Raw genomic sequence first — 26,247 nt, 5'->3', positions numbered from 1 at the left:
ATATATATACTAGTATACTACTATACTATATATGTACTATATATATATTATATATATATACACACTAGTATACTAATATATATATATATATATATATATATATATACACACACACACACTCCAGATAGTATATTCAAAACTAGAATTGGGTATTAATGAATACTGTAGATTCTCCAATTATGATGATTTTTAAATATCTGTGTGGGTATGGGCTGGCTAAAATGAGAAGAGTGTGGTTTGTGGCGAGAGAGAGGAGGTGATCTAAATGACCTCTGGAAGCTCCTTCCACTCCTACAACTTCCACTCAGACTCTATCCCCCAAGATTAGCTGTCAGCAGGCTCTGGCAGGTTGTGTGTAGGATTCCAGACATTGCCACGTTTGGGAGTTCTTCAATTAATTATCTTCGTTTGGTCTCTTCATGCCCCTTTACTGGTGGTCAATCCAGTTCTCAGAATTTGCCAAAGAAAAAGCTTTCTTTTAGTTATTATCTTTCTTTTTTCATAAATCCTGATTCCATAATGCTTTTTTAAAAATACACTTGGAAGGAAATTCAAAACCTTCTTCTTGCACCTCCCCCTTCTTGCTCCATAAAGTTTCTACTCCACTGAGCCATGACTAACATGTACAGTATGCTTGCAATGAAAATTGTTTTTCTCTTTCAGTGTCCTAACTCCAGATTTTCACTCTTAGTACTTTAAGCTTGATTAAGACATATGTTAAAAGTAAAGATCTGCTTTCATCCCAGTCCTAGGTCCCTTCCTTTGTCACTAAGGTACTTGATAGAAAAATCTCATCTTACCATATGTTGCAGTTCATTACAGCATGGACAACCATAAATAAATAATGCTATTAAAAGAGGGTAATGCACTCTTTTAGGGGGTAGCGAACTACGGTCAAAATTAGCCAAAAGAGTGTGGGTTGTATGTATTTGGGTAAAAAGAATCACAGAACATTTGGCTCTTCTTTCAAAGTATTAAAAAATGTAAAAACTAGAAATGGTAAAAACAGTGTAGCTTGAACATGACTGACCACAGTTGGACAGTTTCTATGTGTGTAGAATTAAGATAAATTCTTTCTTTCCCTTCTATAAATATTATACCAATCATATATTATTTGGCACTTTTGAAAACCGCTCTTCCATCTTTCTGATCATATTTTCAGATTTTAGCCAATCCACTATTAAAGTTCATTCTCACACCTCTGTGTCAGTTATTTCCTATTGTGTATTATTTTATTTGTCTTCCCTAATGGAAGCCAACTAGAATAATGAGGGCAAAAGGTTATATATACATCTGGTCCCTCCATTTAGCATCCTGGTTTATCTTTTATGCTTTGTTGAGAACAATGGTGAAAGGTGGGCAGGAATACGTTCTTGTATGTATTTTCAGTGCAAAAAAAAAAAAGCATTCAATATTTTGTGCATATGTGACATCTGAAATAACTCAGACATGGTAACATTAAGGAAATCATTGCGTCTTCGTTTCATGTTTAATTGTCAGAGCCAGGAAGGAAAGAGGTGAAGAAAGAAGGCAGGACTTTGCATGGGCTGACACTCTGAAGGACTAGGCTGGAGCAGGCATGGCTTTCATTATATTTAAGTGAATTAGTCTGTTTCCTTTAAACAGGAGAGATTAACAAGCCACCAAGGCCTGCTGTGGGATTCTGACACTTTTAGTGGCTTGTGACCTATGATTTGTGAATATCAATTCACCTTCAAAAGCAGAGAGCAAATCTACCATTAGCATAGGTATACCAAAAGCTGAGTTAGGTTAGTTTGGTTAAAATTCATTAGGAAAGACATTTGCTAAGATAGGGGAATAAGTCTTTTATTTGATTCAATATTTGGATCATTTTTAAGTTCTATGAATTTAGAAATGGCTCATGTAGATGTAGGGGTTAATATGAATGACTTTCTTTAATAAAGAGAATACTTCAAGTCTTGAACTTGGGAACTATAGGGACATTAAATAAAAGGGAAAAGTAAACTCTTAAAATTTTGCTTTCTTAGTAAAAGAATATATCTTTGGGTAGTTTGGCTTCAAGACAAATATTTCCCAAACTGCAAGAAAACAAAATATTTTCTCCTCATATGTGATTAGGTCAAAAGTATTATCTTTGATATTAAATAAATGACCTAAAGAATTTCAAGCTGAAAGAATTATAGAAAAATAAATTCACACTATAAAACTTTATTTTTAAAACATTTCCAGTTTATCATTCTTTAAAATGTTTACTACTGGAAAAGAAAAAGTACATTTTTTTTTGACCTGTTTCTTTTTTTAGTCATCATATCAAGACCTGCCTTTTGGAGCTGCAGGTACAAACTTTTAGATCGCAAGAAGAGATCTTCTTTGGTCTTGAGTAGGCAAGTCAAGTCAGGAAAGCATAGAATACTGCATAGAGCTCCCCCCGCTATAAAATGTAATTTGCTGATGCACCATACTGCCCAGTTTGCCTCTGCTTGACTAAAGGATTTTATGTTAGACTTGTTGTATGTTGTAACGTATTGAAGGGCACAATTTCATACTGATAAAGGGCATGTACGCTGGAGCCTCTCTACCTGGGTTCCAGTCCCACCTCCACCTCTTGGTAACTTACTCCGTCTCCTAGAAGCTTTAGATTTTGCCATCTGTAATTGGGATGATACTAGTACCCACACCTTAGGGTTGTTTGAAGTTTAAATGAGTACACATGTGAAGCATTTAGGACTAATGAAGCATTTAATGGCTGTACTGTTTTATCCCATCCTAAACAGAACTGAAACAGTATCTCCAACTGTGGAGCTAGGTATCTGTAGTTAAGACTGTTCACCCAGTTTGCATCCATCATTGAATGTTGCCTAATAAAATCCTGATTATATTGTTTTTTAAATAAAGCTTTCCCTGATTATTCAGTGGATTCTGCTGATATCCAAAATGATAAAACAAACAATCAATAGGACATGAGGAACCCGTATGTTAATGAAAACTTGACTGCTTCCAAACATTGTCAATGATCAACGCAGGAAAACAAGGATTTTCTATGTAGTTAATCTAAGAGATTATAGGAGTATTACTGAATGTTTATTGTACTTAAGGTAAAATAAGAGTGAATTTAAGAATACAACTTTTCCTTAGTCGTTTTTCTTTTTCTAGTATCTTTCTGGTTTTGCTGCATCACAAAATGTCACTATTCCTTTACTTCAATTGAAAACTTTACTTCAATTAAAGTGTCAGTCACTGAATACGGCCACGGGATGGTGGGAAGGTTCCGAACAACATGCTTTTATTCTATAATCCTTGTCATCAAAATGGAAAATAATATGACAACTTATGGATGGCACTTTCCTGATGAATAAGATCAGCAGTGTTCAATTTGAGATTTTTTTAAAAGTTGAAAAAATTTGATGTCTTCTTTGGAGCATAAGACATTAGGGCAAAAACACCTTTGGCCAGGCACTTCGTATAGCACATCAGGATATAACAAATAACTTAAAACCCTATGAAGTTTTTTTGGATTGTGAAAAACCCAACCACACTACTTTGGGTTGGTCAGTACAATAACCATCTCAGATTAATAAATTATAGCCAGTGTCAGTGGTTACATATAGCTAAACTCAGATGACTATATTCTGACTAATCTTATTAAATGCCTTCAAAGCCTTCACAGTACAAAGAAAAAAAAAATACAAGAAGAAAGAAACATGGGAAAAAAGATCCATCAGAGGGTATGCTAATTGTTGACTTTTTTTTTTGAAATTAACATTTTCAGATTCATATTCCCTGTGACTTCGCAGGAGACATTCTATAAGTTATTTGGGCTGTAAATCTGGTCTTTTGTAGGTATAAAGACATGTCACTGAACCAGAAGGGAGCCTATCATTTGCATATTCATGAAGCACAAGGTGGACATTCCACAGCCTTCACCATAGTGTCTGCCAGTCCGATTCATCTGAAAAAAGGGTCATATACAGGAACTGATGCTCAAATCATTTCCACAAGTGAAAGAAAGAGAACCTCACAACAAAGAGGAATTCCTCTCAATAATGCCGAAACCATTAAAGAGCTGCTGGAGTTTGAAAGATGGTTTCCGGGAAACTACAGAATGTCATCTGTATTCCTTTTTCAGGATTCTAGCTTTGGAAGTGGATCACTTGGAGGTTTATGTTCTTGCTAACCCTCTTGGGATAGAGATGCTTGGTCACAGATTCCTGTGGCTTAGCCAATCACAGCAAAACAAGTGGGAAGGAACCCTGAATCTGTAAAAGTTTGTTTTGCACAACTGTCATGAGGTGTATACCCCCGGCTCTTCCTCATAAGTAGCAGCCGCAGAGCACCCTGACACTGGGCGAAAACAGGCAGCTGTAGATGGTGGGGCGGGGGGTGGGGGTGGGGGGGGGAGGGGGAGGTCACGTCTCCGCTCCCCTCACCCCAGATTTGGCATACACGACCCATGCACTTTACAGTAGGGAGCTGTAAACTGACCTAATCTCAGATGTATCAATATCTTCCACCGGTGAAAGAGTATTTACACTTTAGCATATGTTTTAACTCACTTTTAAAATTACTTCCTCTTTGCAAAATACACTGGCACTTTCCCCATTTCCAGATTATGTGCAAAAATGGAAAATATGCAGACATGGAGTATGTGTATGAAATCCATTCTGCCAAGTTTTTTGGATGATTCCAAGCTCAAAACACCTTTGGCCTTTCATCTCATCACCTCCACGCTTACCTTAGCATCATCCTTAATTTCATTGTTTCTCAGAGGTTTGTTGGCATTGAGAATTGCTTGAGGTGTTCATTAAAGTTCAGATTCCTGTGTGTATACCTCTTATTAGTCTCCTCTTCCCCCGTGCAGCCCTTCTGAAACAGGACTCTTACCATTTGTATTTGGAGCAAGCACCCTAGTTTATTCTGATCATGTGGCCCAGGGGCCCAACTCTGAGAAATACTTGGCATTGTCTATTCTTATTAGCTATTATAATCTGGCCTCTTTCTCTCTCTCTCTCTCTCTCTTTTCCCCAAATGTCTTTTCTGTATACTTATTAGAAGGAATCTTATTTTTTAAGAGAAATAGGTAGGGGCTGCCTCTCAAGCCATAACTCACAAACAACCATTCTATTGCTAAAAATGTTTCAGAAGTGTGGATTTACATGGACCTGTGCAATTTACCTGGTCTCAGAGACTGTAAGTTAAAATCTTTGAATGGCACCAAGGATGGTAAGATTGATCGTGACCACTAGCATGCTCATTGTGCTCAAGACAATCGTGGATCAGATCTTTTATCCAGTTCCCTTGCATAAGAGTCCTATTCCTAATCGCACCCACTTTTCCCCCAAATCACCACCATTACCTCTCTTCTCAAAGTATTATAGGTCCAGCACTCAGTTAACAGTGAGTGCAAAGGAGAAAAAGGAGTGAGCCCCATAACGCTCCAACCTAGGAGATGTCACTGTCCGCCTCAGCTTGGGATAAAAGCCCGTTACCCTAAGACATGACAACAAAACATTTATCTATTGTCTAAAGCTTCATAGCCCCTGTTGCTGTGAGAGAAACTAATTTTCTGTAAGAGGAAATGTCAGTTTTAGACTCATGCTTTTTTTTCCAGGCTTTAAAATTTTAGGTGATATAAACAGACGTGATAATAAATTTTAGGAGAGTTGTACCATTATGGAAACATTTTGCAAAGTGAAAAGTTTAAGCTAGGGTGTTATGTGAATTTTACCCGCAGTGACAGAGGATAGAGGATGTGGGATATAGTTTCAAAGAGAGCAAATGTAACTTCAACATAGACATTGAAATACTTTGGAAAGTACCACTTGGTTACATTTCAATCGTATTAATTATCCATTTATTAAATAGATCTTCTATCACCTTTAACTCTAAAAGGGCCTCTTTCAGTTGAAAAAATATGGGTATAGCATGCACGTTCAGGAATGTGGCTTCTGGACCAGTGAGGAGGAAGAGAACAGATACTTTTGGATCTGGATTGAATTTACAACCCGGTGGAAAATCAGACCACAGGTACAACCAGGTTTTGCATCAGAGAATCAAAGCCCTTCCTTTGCTCTGGTAGTGCCCAGCAAAGAAGGTACTAGGTGCAAATAAACTATATTTTTTAAACAATGTTTTACAGATATATAGTCATTGAAACTCAGCATCAATTTAGATTCAATTAAAATTTCAGGTTCTATTATAAGCGTGATACTTGGCTAGATATTTTTACAGAAATTATTTTAATCTTCACGGATCAGATGAAGAATCCAGACACCCAGGAGGTAGACAAAGTGTTTGAACTTCCATCTGAGTCCATGCTTAGTACTTTCCATGGCAAAATATTATTTTTGTCCAATTATCCTTAATGTGAGTCACATAGAACTGTCATAGGAGGCTGTATTAGTTTCTTAGGGATGCTGTAACAATTACCCCAAAGTTGGTGGCTTAAAATAACAGAAATTTATTTTGTCACAGTTCTGGGGGCCAGAAGTCCAATATCAGTGTCACTGGGCTGAAGTAAAAATGTTGGCAGGGCCACATTTCCTCTGAAAGCTCTCTAGGAGAGAAACTATTCATTGTCACTTCCAGATTCTTGAGCCATGTTCCTTGGCTCATGGTCCTTCCTTCAGATTCAAAGCCAATGGTATAGCATCTTGAAATCCCTTCTCTGCCTCAGTCATTAGATCACCCTCTGCCTTCTGGGTTTATGTCTAATCTCCCTCTGCCTCTATTTTATAAAGACATTTGTGATGGTATTTAGGGCCTACTTGAATAAATCAGGATAATCTCCTCATCTCAAAACACTTGACTTAACCACAACTGTAAAACTTTACTACATTTGATAACATCCAGAGGTTCCAAGGGTTAGGACCCAGTATCTTTAGATGACCATTATTCAGCATACTATAGTCCATCTTCTAGACCTGCAAAATTCACATGCACCTCTTATGTGAAATAAACTACATTCATCCTATCCCAACACCCCCCAAAGTTCACACCCAACATAAACTCCAGTCCAAAATCTCATTTAAATATCATCATTTAAGAAATCCCAACTCTCATCATCTACATAATCTAAATCAGGTGTGAATAGACTCTGGGTATGAGCCTTCTTGGGGCAGAATTCCTCTATACCTCTGAATCTGTAAAACTAGAAAATATCTGTTCCCAAAATACAGTTGGGACAGGCATAGTACACCAGTTATAGACATTTGCTTTGCCAAAAAGCAAACGTGGAAGAAAGAAAAGTGTCAACAGTCTCAACCAGTTTCAAAATCTAGCAGGACAACTGCCAGTAGATTTCAGCACCTCGGAATAGTCCTCTGTTGCTTGAGGGTCCTGGCTCTGGGCCTGTGGTTAGTCTCTGCCTCTGCACCTATGGTTGTACCCTCTGTGCCCAAGGCTCTTCCCTCACGGTGATCCTGGTGATCCTGCTTTTTTTTTTTTTTTTAAAGCTAGCATGTATCTGTAGCTGAATAGTTTTATCTGTCTGTTTCCTGCCTGTACAATTGTGGGAGTCTGACAGCTTTCCTTCATTTATCAGCTCTCTTTCAGTCCACGCTGGCAGTGTTTCTGCTGATGCGGCATTCTCAAGAACTTTGTGAGTCTCCTGTGTATGTCATAGGCATTCATGCCAGTAGTCACAGGGTCCTCCTCAGGTCTTGCTTTTATAATCTCTATTCCTAGCTTCTGTTGAGATGGCTGAAGGAACCGATCAGTCAAGTGCCTAATCTCTCCCGGCACTAGATTAAAGCTATTCAGCCACACCCTTGGCTTTGTCTTTACAGCACACTTCCTTAGCAGTGTACCTCCTAATTTAGCATCTTTTGCAATCTGGATAGGCTGAGAATTTCCCAGATCATTGAGTGCTGGTTCTGTTTTGCTTAACAGTTCTTTCTTCACTTTATTTCTTTCTTCTCACATTTTACTAAAAGCAGCAAGAAGAAATCAGGCTGCACCTTCAACATTTTTCTTGGAATTCCCCACAGTTACATTTCCAAGTTCACCACATACAAGTTCTGCTTCCCACACGACTATTAAACACAGCTCAGCTAAGTGTCTGCCACTATATAACAGGGACAGTCTTTCCTCTGGCTCCAATAACATGCTCCCTGTTTCCTCTAGCTGTCGTAAGAATCACTTTTATTTTTTATTTATTTTTTAAAATTTATTTATTTTTTTTTAGAGAGAGAGAGAGCACGGAAGGGGCAGAGAGAGGGAGAATCCCAAGCAGGCCCCACACCGTCAGCACAGAGCCCCATGCAGGGCTCAAATTTCCGAACCGTGAGATCATGACCCGAGCTGAAGTCTGACATTTAACAGACTGAGCCACCCAGGTGCCCCAGAATCAAGTTTAATCTTCATATTTCTACCAGTATCCTCTTTATGAGGATATATGCGTTCTCTAAGATAACATAGGCTTTCTCTTCTGTGCTCTTTACTTCCTTCTGAGCCCTCACCAGAGTGCTTTCATTGTATTTCTACCAGAAGTCTGTTTCAGACCATCTAAGCTTTTTCCATCATGTGTCTCAAAATTCTTCCTGCCTATACCAATCCAATTCCAGAGTCCCTTCCACACTTTTAGGTATTTGTTACAGCAGCACCGTATGCTGAGGTATCAAAATCTGTATTTGTTTTCTTTGGCTGCTGTAACAAGTTGCCACAGAGTTGTGTCTTACTGCAATAGAAATTGGTTCTCTCATAGTCCTGGAGAGCAGAGGCCCAATATCCATTTTACTGGGCTCAAATGAAGGTGTCAGAATGGCCAAGCTTCTTCCAGAGGCTCTGGGGGAGAATCTGTTTCTCTCCTCTTCCAGCTTCTACAGTGACATTCCTTGGCTTGTGGCTCCTTCATTGTCTTCAAAACCAAAGCATCACATCTTTAAGTCTTTCTTTCTCTGCCTCTGTCACCAAACTGTCTTTTGTGTGTGTGTCTAAACTCCCTCTGTCTCTATCTTATAATAACAACAAGTGACAAATGTTGTTATAACAACAGGTGGGTGGAAAGCCCACCTGGAGAATGCGGGATGATCTCTTCATCTACGAACCCGTAACTTAATCTACCTGCAGAAACTTTTTCATAAAAAGTAATATTCACAGGCTCTAGGGATTAGGACTTAATACCTTTGGGTGGCTATCATTCAGCATATCATAGTTGATATCTCCTAATATAGGTACGCTTGTGGAATTTGGTCCTTAATCTAGGAAATGAGTATCTTGAATAAAAATATTTTAGTACTAATTTAGTTCAATTCACTCATTTCATAGATTAGGGTCCAAGGTCAAGTTAAAGTAAATGGCATGCCTAAGGTTGCACAGTAAATGTTGTGACATGACCAAGACTATGAACCATATGTTCTGCCACTGTTCATAGTGTATACACTCTTCTTCTATAAATGAATTACCAAGAATTGATTATTTCTTAATTGGTACTAAATTACTCCAGAATCCAACTATAACTCTGAAACCAAAACTGTGTCACAACCAGCATCAATTTTAAAAGAGAGCAGTCGTCACTTATATCCACTGATCATAGTCAATAGCAATCTTAGGAAAACTGGAGAAATATGGGAAACAATCCATTTCAGGGATTACACAATATTTCCATTCAGAAGTTGGTATGACTTTAAGTTCTTAACATTCAGTTAAGTAATGATGGCCCTAACATTTTCAAGTTCTCAGAACTGTGGAACTTAGAACCTAATGTAGTTTTAAAAGATAATTTACTTCAACCACATTTTTTTAGGTAGGTGGCATATTAATCATACTTTCCAGACCAAGTGACTGAACCAAAATGTCTAAGTGACTTGGATCAAGGATATGCAGTTAAAAACAATTTACCTGGTAAATAATATAGAAAGGACCCATTATAGGCCAGACTCTGTATTAAGGGCTTGGATGCAAAGGTCAATATGATGTATATAGTCCTTACCCTTCAGTAAGTTTTCTGTGTATGAGGAAACTAGATGGGTAAAGTAATCAAGTGTGGGACTGTGTTAAAATACCAGAGACAAGGTGTTTGGGGAGTGTTCAGGAAGGCTTCCTAGAGATGACATCCAATAGAAAGTTGAAAGGAAGAAGTACGAGGAGCAAAGATAGAAAGATCACTCCAGTCAGACCTAGTAATGTGTGCAGGGTCTGGACATGAGGGGACAAGGCGTGTTCTAGAACTAACATCAACTCAGTATATCTACAATGGGAAATAGTAAGAAATGGGGTGAGTAGTCAGTAGGGAACAAATACTGAGGGCCTTACATGACATGCTGAGGAATACGGATCTTGTTCTAAGGACACTAGGAAGAAATTAAAGTATTTAATAGGGAACTGACTTGTGTAGATTTGTGCCTTACACAGACCAAGTTGGTTAAGGATGATTTTGTCATGTGAGACTTGGAGAGTGAAAAGGGTGCTATTAATAATATGCCAGAGCAAGAGGCACATCTGAGACTGTTCCTGGGAAACCATTTAGAAGATGAAGGTCACCTTTGCTAAGACTGGCCTAAGTTTGAATCCTGACTCACTTATGCTAACTATCCAACTTCAGCCTGGCATCATAACTTTTGGACTCAATTTTCTCACCTAAATATAGTTTGGGAATTACAAGGACTATTTTACCCATTTTATGGAAGTTTTCCAAGAATCAATTCATGAAAACATTAAAATACTTCATAAACTATAAAATGAAGTAAAATAGTATGATATCAATTTCCTGTCTAATTTTATATTAGGCCATGGCTTAGGGATCCTTTCAGAATATGGGATAATTAAGGGACACCTGGGTGGCTCAGTCAGTTAAGGGTCTGACTCTTGATTTCGGCTCAGGTCATGTGGAGCCCCATGTCGGACTCTGTGTCCGGTATTGAGACTTTCACATTTATAATCTCAGTTGCAAGTTTACAGGCTCATCCTTCCAACAGTGATGAGGTGGGCGATATTATTATCTTTACTTAACAGTTGCAAGGATCACAACCCAGTAATTTGCCCAAGGCCACAAAGCTACACACTTTTAGAACCCTGATTCTACATCCAGAAGTTTGTCTCCAAAGCTGATGGTCTTCATTATGGGTGTGACTGCATATATACTGCCTGTGTCCTACTCCTTGTTTGTTTTAAAAATACATAAGTGCTGGGGTGCCTGGGTGGCTCAGTTGGCTAAGCGTCTGACTTTGGCTCAGGTCATGATCTCATGGTTGGTGGGTTCAAGCCCCACACTAGGCTCGGTGCTCACAGCAGAAAGCCTGGAGCCTGCTTCGGATTCTGTGTCTCCCTCTCTCTCTGCCCCTCCCCTGTCCATATTCTCTCTCTCTCTCAAAATAAACATTAAAAAAATTTTTTTAAGTATATAAGAGAAGAGAAGGAGCAAGAGAAGGACCTGTATCTACTTTGTTTCTTTTCCTAATCACCTCAACCAAGTAAATCTGAGATAATTTAGAATTAGGAATGACAAGAAAAAATATACAATGGGAGCAAGTAATGTTGAGGCCTCAGTAGTTGCCTTTGGGAATCTGCTGAGAAACGACAAAACCCCACCCCGTGCTATGCATATTTTAGGAACTTCTGCAAAGGGACTATTTTAAATTTTTAAATAATGATGAATGCTAACGATGATGCCACTTGGTATAGGTCAGAGGAACTACTTTCTCTGTGTCCCTAGTATAAAATTAGTTTTGGGTTTTTGTTTGTTTTGCCGATCAAGCTAGAATTTCAATATGGGTAGGTTATGTCTCTTATACTGTAATTTGTATACTCTTTTAAAATATATCTCTGCTCTCTGTTTTTTTTCTTTAAAAAGTAAAATAAGGCCAATATTAAATTAAAACTGTTAATGTAATATTTTAGCAGAAAAGTTAAGTTCTCAAATATAAGGGTGTTTACATTCCTCCCTCTCACATGACAACATGTTCCAGTGTATTTCACTTTGTGTTTCATAAGGTAAGCCCCCAGCCTGTAAACAGTGTTCCACGCTGTTTGCCTGCCTGTTATTACCTGGAAACTTCATGTAAGGTTCTGCACCCATATGCTTCTGTGCCTTCTCTTAGGATGTTCTTACTCCTCTCTTTTTATCTGTGTCTAGCTGGAGTCCTTATCCTTGGTGCGACACTGCCCATGTCATTCATGCATCCCTTGGGTTACCTTTCACTTAATTTCTGCTCTGCTTCTTTGGCGGTTAGTATAAACTGTCTTATATTATCTTCCAACTCCTTGGGAAGATCTCCTGTCTCTGTCTCTAGGTTGTGAACCCTTTAAAGCTATGGGCCAAACAGGTCACCGTCGTGGGATGAGAAACAAGAACCTTAGATACAGAATTTAGTGAGAGCTAAGCATCTGTGATAACCCTGGTTTAAAACCATATCATAACTTGGAACATAGTTTGTCTTGAAATATGTAAACATCGAGTCACTTCTTTTTTTGCCTCTTGTGCAGTAATCTTTCTTCTTCCGATCTCTAGTTACCTGTTTCATTCCTACTTTTCCCATTTGTTCTTTTCTAATATGTCCTGAACTCATTTGTTACCTTCTACTTATTTTCAGCTCCTCGCTCTTTCCTCAAATTATCTTCAGTTTTTAAATATCTGCTGGTAGTCTCTTAATAAACCAGAACTTTACTCTTTGCCCCCCACACTTCAGAACATTATGAATGCTACAATTGCAAACCTTAAATAATTTCCGATGTTGTAATATTTCCTTTTCTAAAAATGTCATTTTATTCCTCATTCCTGCCTCTTTCTTTAATTCCAATATTTTAAATTCTAACTTCAGCAAATAATCTAACTAGTTGGTTTCCCAGCCCTTTCCCTTCCAACAAAGGGAAGCATTCTCTTTACTTTTTCTTTCTTTTTTTTTTAATTTTTTTTTAACGTTTATTTATTTTTGAGACAGAGAGAGCACTGGGTCATAACTTACTCTTTTCTTTTAAATTTATTTTTGTAATGTTTATTTATTTTTGAGACAGAGAGACACAGAGCATGAGCAGGGGAGGGGCAGAGAGAGAGGGAGACACGGAATCTGAAACAAGCTCCAGGCTCTGAGCTGTCAGCACAGAGCCCGACACGGGGCTCGAACCCATGGACCGTGAGATCATGACCTGAGCCGAAGTCGGATGCTTAACCGACCAAGCCACCCAAGCGCCCCTCTTTACTTTTTCTTTATAAAATACCCATTTGATGAGGACTTGTTATGCACCAGGCACCATTAAGCTATTCCGTGCATTACGTCTGACTTCTCCAAACTTCTCCCCAAACCCCAGGCTCAGTGTGCCTATTCTGTCCTTCTTGGAGGAGGTACCAAACCCTCCCCATGCTGTTCCTTCCACCCACACCTCACCTTCCGGGACTTCTTAGCCATGAGATTTAGAATAGTTTCCAATTATTTTCTTCTGGAGTACTCTCCTTCTTTCTTCCATAGCATTTACCCCAAGTTTTCATCACATAGCTATTTTTTTTTTTTTTTTTGACACTGTCTTTAGAGTGAAGCTCTCTGAGAGCTAAACCAGGCTCTTTTTTCAGTACTGTATGTATGTGTCACATAGTATCTGACACAAAGCAAGCACTCAATTTCTGTTGAATGAATGAATAATCTCATTTAATCTTTATGGTATAGGAAAAAGGAAGGTATTGTTAATGTTGTTGTTTTACTGATGGCAAGTTGCCAAGTCATATACCCTGGCAGGTCAAAGCCTCCAATACACCCACTTTTGTGTCTCCAAAGTTCATTTTCAGTCCAGGGCCATACCTGTCATCATCAAAGCCCACACTTTTAATCCCTCTATCCTGCTGCCTCCTTAGCAAGAATTCTGGATTTAGCCTTCCTTACTTTGATACCGTGGCTGCGATTACTTCTGTGGGATTCCTTTTAGATCACAGGTTCTCATTTCAGTTAATTTAACATGCAGTCAAATGCCAGGGCTTGGGTTATATTTCCCTCACACCTTTCTTGTCATGTCCGTCCTTTTGCAGAGCTACTCATTAGCTTGATCTCTTTGCTGGGAGTTCAGAACCCTTGTCTCCATCACTCTAGCCCAACATCTCTTCCTCCCTTCCATGGTCTGTCGAAATGCTCAATGGCTTCTTTTGCTTTTCCTCTGGCTTCTAACATTCTGATCATATGTTCTTTACCATTCCTCTTGCTTCTGCTTTAAAGCACTTCGGTAGTTTCGTTGATCTAGTTTTTATACCATAATCTTATCAACATCCTTAGCACTTTTCTTTTTCATATTTGTGGAATCATACCCTTCTACAGAGATGTTCCAAAAAACGCCCTAGAAATCTGGTTTACTTACTGTTATTAATAGCATTGTAAAGCTATTTCACTTTAGATAAGAAATAGCTTACAAATTCATATCATGTGTTATCATTTTGCCCATATTACAGAATGTTAATTTTTCTTTTAATAATTCTATCAGTAATTCAAAGCTATTTAGGCTTTGGAAATCTATTTACATCTATGTATCTATATAATTTGAAACCAATTATAAGAAGCTTGACTTTTAATTATTATAACAGACCAATCTAACTTATATAGTCAGATTCTACATATCATAAAAATAAATTTAATTCAGCAATCAGTACAAAAAGGTTCTTCTTTAAAAGAAATAAGTGAGACGTATGCTCTTGATTCAAATTCTAACTCCTGTTGGTATCTTAATATCTTCCTAAAAATATATGTGCATTTCTATATTTGGTCAGCCTGGAGTATAAATGCATGTGTATTTTATATTTTTCCCCCTTGACCACCAGTATTAATGAGAAAAGTAGGTTTTACTTTTCAAAGCTACATTTGGCAGGGGTATACAGAGAAGCCCTGTGTTTTAAGGGAAATCATGGAAGTTAGAAATGGTAAAGACCTTTATGATTAGCATTCATCTTCTTTGAAATAAATGATGACTAAAATAGAAGAGCAGTAGTTATTGGACTTCCTAATTCCGCTTCACTTTCTCTCATAGGAGTCCAGACAAAGGCAAAATGTAGGGAAATTGGCAAAGTAGCTAGTAAGTGTTACATGTACTAAAATAATTTAAAACAAAGGCAAAATGAACCTGCAAAGAGAGTTATTGGAGATAGAATATTTAATCTGGAGGAAAATGCAGAATAACCAGACAATCAGCGTTCATTGGCAGAAGGTGCTTATCTATGATTTGCCTGTTTCACTAAAGGCAAGGCTGTAAGAAATTGGTCTGAGTGCTGGGATAAGGGAGAATTCAGTGCAGATTCAAAATGAGAAGAGACTCCTCAGCATTTTGGATGCTGAACATCCAAAAAGGTCTAGGCTGCTGGCTCCAAATATAACATGGCATCCTGAGCAATGATAATGGATGACTTTCCCTGGCCTACATGACATGTAACGGGTTTGAATATCAGGGAAAAGGAAAAAAAAAAGAAAATAAGAAAAAGAGGAGAAAATAACGGAGTGGTGAAGGGGCAAAAAAGTATCATGATTCACAGTGCCATAGAGGCAGGGCTGTCGCAGATGTCTGATGTTCCAGATGTATAAATGCCTCCAGACAGAATTATTAGTAGTTGATGAGCCTTGGGGCCCTGGGTGGTTCAGTTGGTTAAGCATCCCACTTCAGCTCAGGTCATGATGTTACAATTCACGGATTCAAGCCCCACATTGGGCTCTGTGCTCTTAGCAGAGCCTGGAACCTGCTTCAGATTCTGTCTCTCTCTCTCTCTCTCTCTGCCCCTCCCCTGCTCACACTGTGTCTCTCTCTTTCTCAAAAATAAACACTAAAAAATTTTTTTAATATTAAAAAAAAAGAAACTGATGAACCTTGAATTGTAAAGACTCTATTAACATGTCAAGTTATCCTCAGACAGGGGCAATGCCTTGAAAAGGGTTAAGAATGAACTAACACACATGTTTATCAGTAAAGCATGATAACACCAGGTCCTTGAAAGACAATAATGATTATAGGAAAATGCCTTTTAAAAAAGTTCTCAATTTTGCAGTTAACCATTGCCACATAGAGTTGGGTTGCTGTTAACCCATACTATCCATGATCCATGATTAAGTTATAGTTGTGGTGGAAGTACTAGGTTATGTTTAGTTGACAGTTTACTCGAAGTTGGGTATATATTGACCTAATCAATACTTTACCTCTTCTATTATGGTTAATTAAATGGCTCATTAATCTCTCAATGTCACCATCCATTGTAGGAAGCATGCCAAACATTTGAAAATTCCTCATTAATGATAACACACATACTGACAGATTAGATATAGGTAAAGGTGGACAGATTTAGGCTGAAGAATTATTAGGTGAACTATAAAACGAGGCAATGCTTTACTGCCAGCACTATGAATCTTTCAAATGGTAATTGGATGCACGTGTTAGCAGCAGTAAAAAGTCACTGTCCAGTTGTCCACCTTACATGGGAATCTACTCTGAGTGTCTTCTTTGATTTATTGTTCCAATTAGAACACAGTGTTCAAAGAAAGAACACAACTGACCGGATTTAAAGGCAAGGGAACCTTTAAGGCCATTATTGGATGGCCTTTGAGGCCATTGGTGGATGACCTGGCTCCCTTTTAGTTTATCTTGAAACTTTCTATTTGTGTAAAATCTGTACTGATTAAATATTTGCTTTTAAACTGATTCTATAAAGCATCAACATTTTGTATTCATTAGCTCTTGATCAGAATATCACTGGCTTCCCAAGATGCAGGTATATTTTCTTTCACTAATTTTAAAGGCCTATGTCTAGGTTATTACTTGTTATACTGACTGACTGGCACAGGCAAAGGTTAACAGGCAGTGAAAAAAAAGAGTGCCAATTATGAAAAGTAAATATTTTTAATCTGCAAAAACAGGTAACAAATACCATTGGTCAAATGGTAAGTGTAAATGATCTTCAGTGATTGCAATATACCATGAAAAATGAAGATATTTCTGTATAGAGGACTTGAGACAAAATGAGGCCCATTATTTTCTAAACTGTGATAAAGCTGTATTAAAATTACATAAACATAAATCTTGTGTCCCATCTTGCTGGAAAATTAAAAGAGAACTTTAATTTCTGGGAGGGAAATACTAATATTTTACTTACTTACATTAAGCAAATATCAACTATTAATGCTAACAAATGTTGGAACAGTAATACTAAAAACGTCATCTGAATTACTCCTCGTTGCAAAGTTCACAGAATTAATGTTAAGATAGATTAAAATCACTTTGAACTAATATACATGTGTTACTCTTCCTTCTGAAGCATAATAAGGAAATATCATTTGTACTACAATTTTGGATAAGCATACAGACATTTAAGGCTTAGGAAAGATGTAGATATTCCCAGGCAGCTCATAAATGTGAGGAACATTAGCTCCATTTCAAATGAGCTGTCAACTTTTTTCCAGCATTTTGGCTTGTGGAAAGTCAGGCGTTTGAATAATAAGTGGGGTTTGCCTCTGCACAGGAAGGTAACTACAGGAGTGTTAAGTGCTCCTTCACGTTCCACTATAAGTTCATTAAACAGTTAAAAAAAAAAAAAGAACTCGAATAAGCCTTTTTGCTCTAAAGCAGACAGTAAAAATATAGAAGAAAATATGCATGCACTGGGGTTTCTGTCATTTAATAAGACAATTTTTATTTTAAATTCTGTGCCTCAACATCATTTTGAAAACACCTGTTTTTAAAGAGTGGTCCATACCTTTGCCTCATAGATTCCTGAAATACCCAAGACTAACCTAGAGATTGGTGTTTCTGAATTCTCATACTCCACTGTTGGCATGTGATTTCTGCCAACTGTTTTCTTGGGTTTCTTCTAGTAGAAGGTTATAAATCAGGTTTATGAAGAGGAAACTGGGTAATTGTGCATTTTTAATGGATTTATGATAAAGCCATCAAAGTGGAGGGTCCATATGGTAGGAATGCGGTAAAGGTAACGGGACAATGTCATGTAAACATTAAATACAGTGCTTCCACCTTCATAAATCCTCAATGTGCATGATTAAATGCTGCCAGTTATAAATTATGCAACCAAACTCTAGAAACAACCACAACTTAAATAAGACACCAGTGGAAGCCATAAGTTGTATATAGGTTTTCTTTTCAAAAATCCAAAATAAAATCATTTATTAGGAGATGATATTCAAGTCCCTATTTCCCTCAACACTTCCTTTCTCACTTTATGTAACTTCCTACAATCAGCCCCAGTCCTGATTTAAAAGTAATAATGCAAACCTTTAATCCCAGACAGTAATTTGTCATTTATATGTGGTGAAGTACCTTTTTGATTTGCAGGCTCATTTTAAAGCCTTCTTAACATGTATATAGCTTTAGGTCTCTAAGATTTTGCCCTTTTTAGAGTCATATATCAGAAGTTCCTGCAACAGCCCACTTTCACACCGGTATTTACAACCAAATTATTTTATTACATGTGGGAACAATTAAACATTTTGCCCTCAGCTGTAAACAATTACGATATACAATGACATTCATGGATTTTCTTAAATGTATTCCTAATGCCCTCTGTTAAGAAGGTGAGATCCGTGTACATGTATTTTGCGTTTCCGTAAGCAAATATATTCCCAAACAAAATATCGGAAGAGGTATTTCACCTAGAGAACGCACTAACATTGTCTGATACCATGTCTGCATAGCCACCTGCAATGATAACCTTTAACGTATTTCACTTCTCTTCCACTCTCCATTTACTACTATTCCAGCGTGAACCTGAAGAACTGTTGGTGTTCATAGCAAGAAGCAATTAAGATTTCGGATAATTTGTTTTTTAGAGTTTTGAGATATTGAATTCTAATATATTGGTATCATTGTTGCCAGTAACGGGGGTAAAAGGAATAACGTAATCAAATAGATGTAGGCTTGAATCCTGACTCTACCAATTTCCAGTTGAATGACCTTGGGGAATTAACTGTTTTCAGCTTATTTTTCATCTTTGAAAAAGTATGGATAGTTAATATCTAAATTATAGGACTATTGTGTGTCAAATGAAATATATATTTGAAGAAACAGGGCACTTACTACACAGTACATCCTGATTTCTCTATTGTAGCTTAATCGCCTTTCCTGCAAAGACTCATAAGCACTGTGGCTTTCCATTTTGAGAATATCCATTTTTGGCTGTCTCAAGTTTAGGGATACATTTTCTTTTCACTAGACTCCCCTTTTCTACCAGTGACAACCATGGGAGAAGCCCACAGCCCACTCGCATCCAGTCCCAGTCGCAAGGGTACCCAACAGCTGTATCCAGCCTTTCCAGGAGTCCAGAAATAGAGCTGAGTGGTAATGTTTCAAGGGCAAAGCTCTAGATATAAAGAGTGATAAAACAAACTTAAATGAGCCTAAGCATATCTAGTGACAGATACACCACAGCTATTCTAAATTATTCAAGCTTTCTTACACTTCCAGCAGGAGAAACATAATTCATCTCTGCTCCCTTTATTCTGTTTTCACATAATGACAAAAAAGCAAACAAAAAATCACCCTCCTTTCCACACACACACACACATAAACGTTTGTAATCACCCCAAGCACATATAATATTTTTAGAATCATCCAATTTCTGGGAACCAGCTTTGGAGGTAGAAGTTAAAAATGATTTTGCAATGCTTATGGGTGATTTCCTTACTTCCCTTTTGTTAGTATTTTGCTGGCAAAAAGCCAGTAAAACAGTTGTTTAATTACCCAGGACATCCCAAACATGTCACCTCTCAGATAAGCTGTTACTGTATTTTAGCAGCAATAATACTAGGGTCAAAAGTAACAAAGAAAATTAAGCTTCAAATAAGCAAACCTCAAAAGAACAGCTTTGTGTATTGAAAATAATTAATAACTTGTTTAGGAAAATGTTACTGAAAAGTGGTTTTTGGACAAGGAACTGACACTCTTCAGAAATCCTAATATTTAACAGGCTACCATTTGGTGGGCTGGCCGGCTGGTTACCCTGTAGGCATGGCAAAAGTTTGTTCACATGCAATTATGCAACATTTAGACAATATCTTAATGATACCATGTAGTTCAGCTGAATCAGTCCAGCTGGAAATTGTAGGAGTGTTCTGATTACCCAGCCACATGTGAAATTAAGCCTTTTTCAACCTTTACTTTTCACTTGCTATGTCTTGATACAGATATTCTTGGAAAGCCTAAGTTATTTATGGTTTAACATTATTTAACAGAGTAAACCCCACCCCCTCTCATTTTCAACCATTGATTAAGATTGCATTACTACATAAGATATTATATTTTAATAAGGACTATTGGTATGCTTTATCATATGGAAGGGATATTATTCTATTTTGGACAATTGGGATGGAAACTTTCCGTACTAGTTTTTATGCAATAAAAATCAGATACTTTTCTCTTTGCAGATAATTCTTACTCTAAAAATATAATTCAAGGTATACCCCTAGCAATCATTTTATTAAATAATCACACATGATTATGATTTTAGAAAATAGTCATTTCAGTTGTATAAACAAACTAATATAGATTGGTCCTTGTAGTAAATCATAAAGATACTTAAAAATATACCAATGGCAAAATTAAGTTAGTGTCCAAAAAAAGGAATTTTGCTCGAGCTTAAAACTGAAAATTTATTATATTTATCTCCATGAACTAAAAATACACAGAAGATTTTCAGCCCATGGGTATTATTATTTTTTATTTTTTATTTTTTAACTCTCAGCTCACTCTTCAGCAAGTGTTTGGCTCAGTTCTTCCCCATTTTCCTACCTGGATGACACCATAACTATTTTGTTTTAGAAGTGAACAAAAGTATTAAATTTTAACCAACAATTATAACGTCTATACATAATACCTACTGAATTCAGGCAACAAATGACTTTCAACCCAAAGAAATCATAATGACATTATTTCAGCCACTTTCTATGAATCAGAAACAGAAACAGCTCTAGTATTAAATGTAAGATGGATACGTTAAAATACTTTGACAAGTATTTTTATTACTTACAAACTTATTGCTAATTTTAGTAAGTGGAAGCAGCAGCAGAAGTTAATGTCAAATGTATGTGGATCTCCAGAGAAGAAAACCAAGTTTTAATTCTTATAAATCCTTATTTAAAAAGAAAATGCTAAATTCCGATTAACTGTCTTTCCCATTGGTACCAGATACTTTTCTGGGCCAAGGTGTCTTGGAATGTATGACCTGTGTATTTAAGTTAGTTGGCAAGAAATTCCCAAATGACTGACACTTTAAGGTCCCTTAAAGAGGTGACTTGGAAGAACCATTGAGATAATGCTAAATAGTCATTAAAGATGTGTAAATGTCATTGTCTACTGTCTTCAGTGTGCCATTACATAGCCTCGGGCTCCTTTCAAATAGCAGTCAATAGAGGGTGAATAAGTCTCACCACTTGAAAGTAGCTAGGAAAAGAAGCCAACAGAGTAATCTGGCTTTGCTGGACTGATTCAAGAAGAGACACAATATCCACCCCTCCTCCTCCAGTTCTCCCTCCCCCTACCCAGCCCACAGCCCTGCAAGAAAGAAAGAAGAGCAAGAGGTAAAGAAGGAAAGAATGAGAGAAAGGAAAATGGAAAGAAATGCAGAGGTGGGGTGAGCTGGGGAGGGGGTCATAATTTATGTATACAGAGCAGAAAAGTTCATCCAGTGGGACAAACTATAGCCATGGAAACAGACTTATGACTTTTACTTTGAAAATAAAAGAATGACAATGAAATTTGTGTGAGGTCTGTGTGAATCCAGTCCCAGATGTTTACAATGCTGTAGTAGTATGGCTGTGCAATATGAGAGGTTTCAGAAGAAATGAGTACAACAGGACACCACAAAGCAGCGCATATGCCATTGACAATGCAGACATGAGCATCATGTTACCAAGAGAGAAGGCAGGCAGAAGACAAATAGCAGCGCTGGTGCCTGAAAAGCTAACTTCACGGACTGCAATCACTCAAACCAACATGAGGGGCCAAAAAGAAAAAGAAAAAAGAAAAAAAAAAAAAAGAATCAAAACCAGAGAAATGTTTGCACTCCTGTCTAGATAGGTAGTGGGTAAAGGGTTGGGGGTGGGGAGCTAGTGGAATTGACTTTTCTTTCTTAAATAAGGCTCCCATAAAGCCCCTGTAATTGACAGCGGATAATTATTTTCAGCTTGAGGAAGCTGTCCCAAAACTCTTAATAAGATTGCCAGCGAAAAGAAACAAAATGTGTTTACTTGAGCCATTTCCAGAAGGGAGGGAGAGGGGACCTTGGGATGAGGTGCGGAAGGGCGACTGAGACGGAGAGGGGGGCATCTATGAATCTCTGCGCCTGCACTACTCTCCAGCGCCCTGCGCGGTCCAGGTAATGACAAGCAGCGGAGACAGGGCAGCTAGGGTGGCAAGGAGTGGGGGTGTATGGAGGGAGCCGCGCCAAGGGTAGGGGGTGCGGCGGCACAATGTATGGGGGTGATTTAGTGTGAAAGTATTCCACTTCATCATTTTACAGGGGTTGGGGACGTAAATATTTAGCTGGCCACATCTGGAACAGATTTTCCCCCCCTTGTGGGGTGGGGGGTGGATAATTGGAAGGAGGGGAGCGCGCATTTGTAACTTACTGTACGGGCAGTTCTCCTTCTTGGTACCGCTGACCTTCCCGTTCTTCTCAATCTTGAGAAAGTACTTGGTAAAGGAGAACAGCTTTCTCCAGCGGACATCTCCTTGGAGGTGATTGTAGCTCCGCACATGCCTCCCCGCACTGGAAGGAGAGGAAAAGGAGGACGAGGAGGAGGAGGAGGAGGAGGAGGTGGAGGAGGAGGAGGAAGAGGAGTTGGTGGCCTCTGGTGACACCATGTCCTGACCAAGGGCTTGGCAGGTGACAGGGATGGAAGACACCAAGAACAGCAACAAGAAGCAGCAGCAGCAGCCGGGCAGCTGGGGAAAGGCTGAGGCACAATGTGTCAGTATCCATTTCCACATTGTACTGGAACTCTCGGCACTGGAAATTGTCTCATCAGAAGGAACATACTGGAAGGGTAAGACCTGGTGCGAGGCAAGGAGACAGCTGGAGGTGGAGGCCGCTGGTTAGCTCCCTCTGGGCGCGGATCTGGCCAGAAGTGAATACACCAACATCCATAACTCCTCGGAAGGGCCGGCTGCCTCTCCTGGCTCCTTTCTCGGATCCGCTGCCGCTGCCGTGAGCCTCTCGAGTCTCCCGGTGAATGGTGGATGTGGGTGGCCGCAGTAGCAGGAGCTGGTGGTGGCGGTGGCGGTGGTCACCAGCGATCTTCACTCCACCCGGAGTTACTTTGTTCTCTTCTTCACGCCTTTCTTCACCATGTTAGATGCAAAAAAAAAAAAAAAAAAAAAAAAAGTCTGAAAAACAGATGACAGCACGGTGAACAAAACCCACAGAGGCTGGGGGAGATATCTGCGCCTCTCTGAGGTTGGCACCTTCTGGTCCCTCTGCGCAGAGCCCCAGCCTGCTAGCCGCCTTCGAAAAGCGCGTCCCTTCGGAGTTGTCAGGGCTGGAGGCGGCTGCCGGTCGCCGTTGTTTGCTTCCCCCCTCCTGCTTTCTCTTTTTGGTGGTGCCTGTTGATTTGAAGCCTCCAGAAAGTCACTTCTTGTTTGGGGGGAGATGGCGGTTGGTGTTTTGTTTGGCCCTACTTCCCTCCCTCCCCACCCCCTTCCTCTGGAAAGCCCGCTTGTAAACAGGTTGCAGCCAGGAGTCCAAATGTCAGTGATTCCAAGCCAGAGGTGGGCTCTGCCTCCGCTGGTCAAACCTCATTTGCAGGGGTGGAGAAGCGGGGGGGGGGGGGGGGGGGGGGGGGGAAAAGGGGGGGGGGGGATCAGAACCCCCCGGCGGGGGGGAAAGCCGGGGGGGGGGGGGGGGGGGGCTGGGGGGGGGGGGGAGAGCAGGGGAGCAAGGAGGAGAGGGCGCGGTGCCTCCGCGCGGAGCTGGGGGCTGCCGGGTCCCTGCCTTGTGGCCCCGCGGCCGCCGCCTCCGCCCGCGCCTCCAGCTCCGGGGAGTTGCTGTGAAGTGTCCGTGTGCTGGCTGCGCTGGCCACCGGCGCGAGCTGTAGCCTCAGGCTCTCCGAAGTTTGCTGTCTTCCAGCCTGAACCAGTCCCCTCTGGGGAGCCCCTTTCTCACTTGTTTTGCAGCGTAGGATTCCCCCCCGCCCCAACTTCTTTTGGCCGTGCAGTACTTGAGAGCCACCTGGAGCTTGGTGCTCGGCTGACTGTTCCCCCCTCTCGCCCCCGCTGGCTCCCAGAAGGAGGGGAGGCCTGGGGGAGAAAGCAGAAGATGCTGAGGATAAACCTTCTAAAGCAGCAGATTATAAACTGGTCGGAGTGAGCACAGAGAAGGGAGACCATAATTAGCTTCTTTTCCTCCTCTTCTGCCAGCTTCCAAGGAGGTCTCTGCTTTAATGAATCACTGATTTCTCGCTTCCGTTGCTGAAGTAAAAAGTTCACACTTTGGCCCTCTCTGCCTTTTAAGCTCAGGGAGATTTATCGTCACCCTTAAAAGTCGCCTCTCTCTTGGCGCACATGAAATCGGGGACCGAAAAGACCGATTTCTAATTGCTAGCATGAGTCGGTTACTGAACCACGCGTGCACTTCAAAGCGAACCCACTTTACTGAGATTGCGAAGATTTAACCATGCGATTTGGCCGAATTCTGCTGTTTTCTATGCGATTTCCTTTGCACCCTGTCATAAAAGGGGCATTTTCTTTTTTCTATCTTTACTTTTTATGTTAAGAGAGCTTTGTTTTGCAATGCAAGTGAACAACCAGTCTCCCTCTCGGTTCCACACTCACCACCTCGAAACACCCTTACTGCTAGCAGTGCCCACAACCCAGGTGTAGACAGAACCAAATCCCTGGCTAGGAAGCCTTGCCAAGAATTAAGAGGCGCGAGAGGACAATACTAGCAGAATTGGTTCCAACACGAGTAAGAGAGAGTTCCTAGAGGCTCACTACTAGAATTTCGGTGAACGAGGGAAGGCTTAACTGGAGGGAATTACTGAAGATGTAATGTAAAATATTTAGCTTCTGTAAGGCAGCTGGACATTAGCCTTATGTGGAAGCATATGAAATGGCCACTATTTTCTATTTCTTGACCTTCCCAAGTGGCAATTTCATATGGTTCAGCTTAATATTTAGACTGCTATTCTAAGATGGAGAATCGCTTCAAGGTGAACTTGGGAGTTTGACCTCTGCAACTGTAATCTGGCGAGAACTAATCAGAAGTGCTTGTGTATATACTACAAGCCAGAATCCCTATAGTGTGCGTTTGACCTTAGTCTTCATTGTGAACCGAACAAAATTCGAAGAAATAAAAAATCTAGCTTTAGGGATGGGCATTAGGAATGATTGCCCAATTATGTTGTTTAGTGACCTGAAAAAATGACTTTATATGCATGCGCTTACATTTTCCTATATGCATTCAGGGTCTTTGAAATAGAACCCTGTAATGCTAGAATCAGAATTTTAATTGCATTGTTTGTAACCAATTGCAATGCTTACTGAAAAGATTTTGACAATGTGAACACCACAGTAGGGTTTTTAATTTAATATAATCAGTTCTAATTTCTGTGGCTATTAATTGGAAAGTTAAACAAATAAAGAGCATATGTCATGTGTATGCTTAAAGTTTTGTTCTTTCACTAAAGCATGGGTGTTTAAAAATGAAATCACTGTGCTAATTTTAATTTTCTAGCTCACAGTTTTATACCTGAGCTAACAAATGCCTGAAAGAGTGTAGTGTTTCTAAGGGACTTGAGTTTCAGTCCAATTGTTTAGCAGAATCCAAATGTTTGAATTGACAACTAATTAAAACTACATGTTGTTTTTAAAAATATGTTTGATGAAACCATACAGTAAAGATTCTGCTGTGAAAAGTTACAAAGTACAGGAAGTTATTATTTTGAGGTTTCTCTACACTGGGCATCAACCCTATTGATGCCAGCTTGAGATCCTTTTAATTTTTTTTAAAGCTCACAATAGACACTCCAACTTTCTGCTCCAGCAGAGAAAGCTATTCAGATCTTTGTGAGAAGTTTTGTGTTTTTATTCTGTTTGAAATGGGGGGGAAAACACATCGTCAAACTTCCATATTAAAATCTGGTTGCAGCAGGTGCAGTGTTTAAAAGTTCTAGAGTCCTCTCGCCGTTCTTCTGTACAGCGTGATGACAGGAAGGGCATTTACAAAACAGCCCAAAGGAAAAGCTGACATAGCTTTTTAGATTATATCTCATTCTTCTTTTTCTTTTCTGTACAGCCTTTCTTTTATAGCACAGTTGAATCCCTAAATACTCCACTGCTTTTCATTGTTAGGTCACCTCTTAGGTTAGCCCGAGA

At 39.4% G+C, this 26,247-nt stretch overlaps 1 protein-coding gene across 1 annotated transcript in view; it reads right to left on the bottom strand.

Moving 5' to 3' along the window:
* FGF10 (fibroblast growth factor 10) overlaps positions 1-23,050 on the bottom strand; it is an 83,257-nt gene extending 60,207 nt beyond the window's left edge. The window contains exon 1 of the mRNA XM_049648099.1: positions 22,506-23,050. Coding sequence (XP_049504056.1) covers positions 22,506-22,866 — 361 coding nt within the window. The 5' untranslated portion in view covers positions 22,867-23,050. The remainder of the gene's footprint in view (positions 1-22,505) is intronic.
* Between the last annotated feature and the right edge of the window lie 3,197 nt (positions 23,051-26,247).

Source organism: Panthera uncia, assembly GCF_023721935.1.
Source record: "Panthera uncia isolate 11264 chromosome A1 unlocalized genomic scaffold, Puncia_PCG_1.0 HiC_scaffold_17, whole genome shotgun sequence".
In the NCBI taxonomy this organism is placed as follows: domain Eukaryota; kingdom Metazoa; phylum Chordata; class Mammalia; order Carnivora; family Felidae; genus Panthera; species Panthera uncia.
This window is presented reverse-complemented; position numbering and strand designations above follow the sequence as displayed.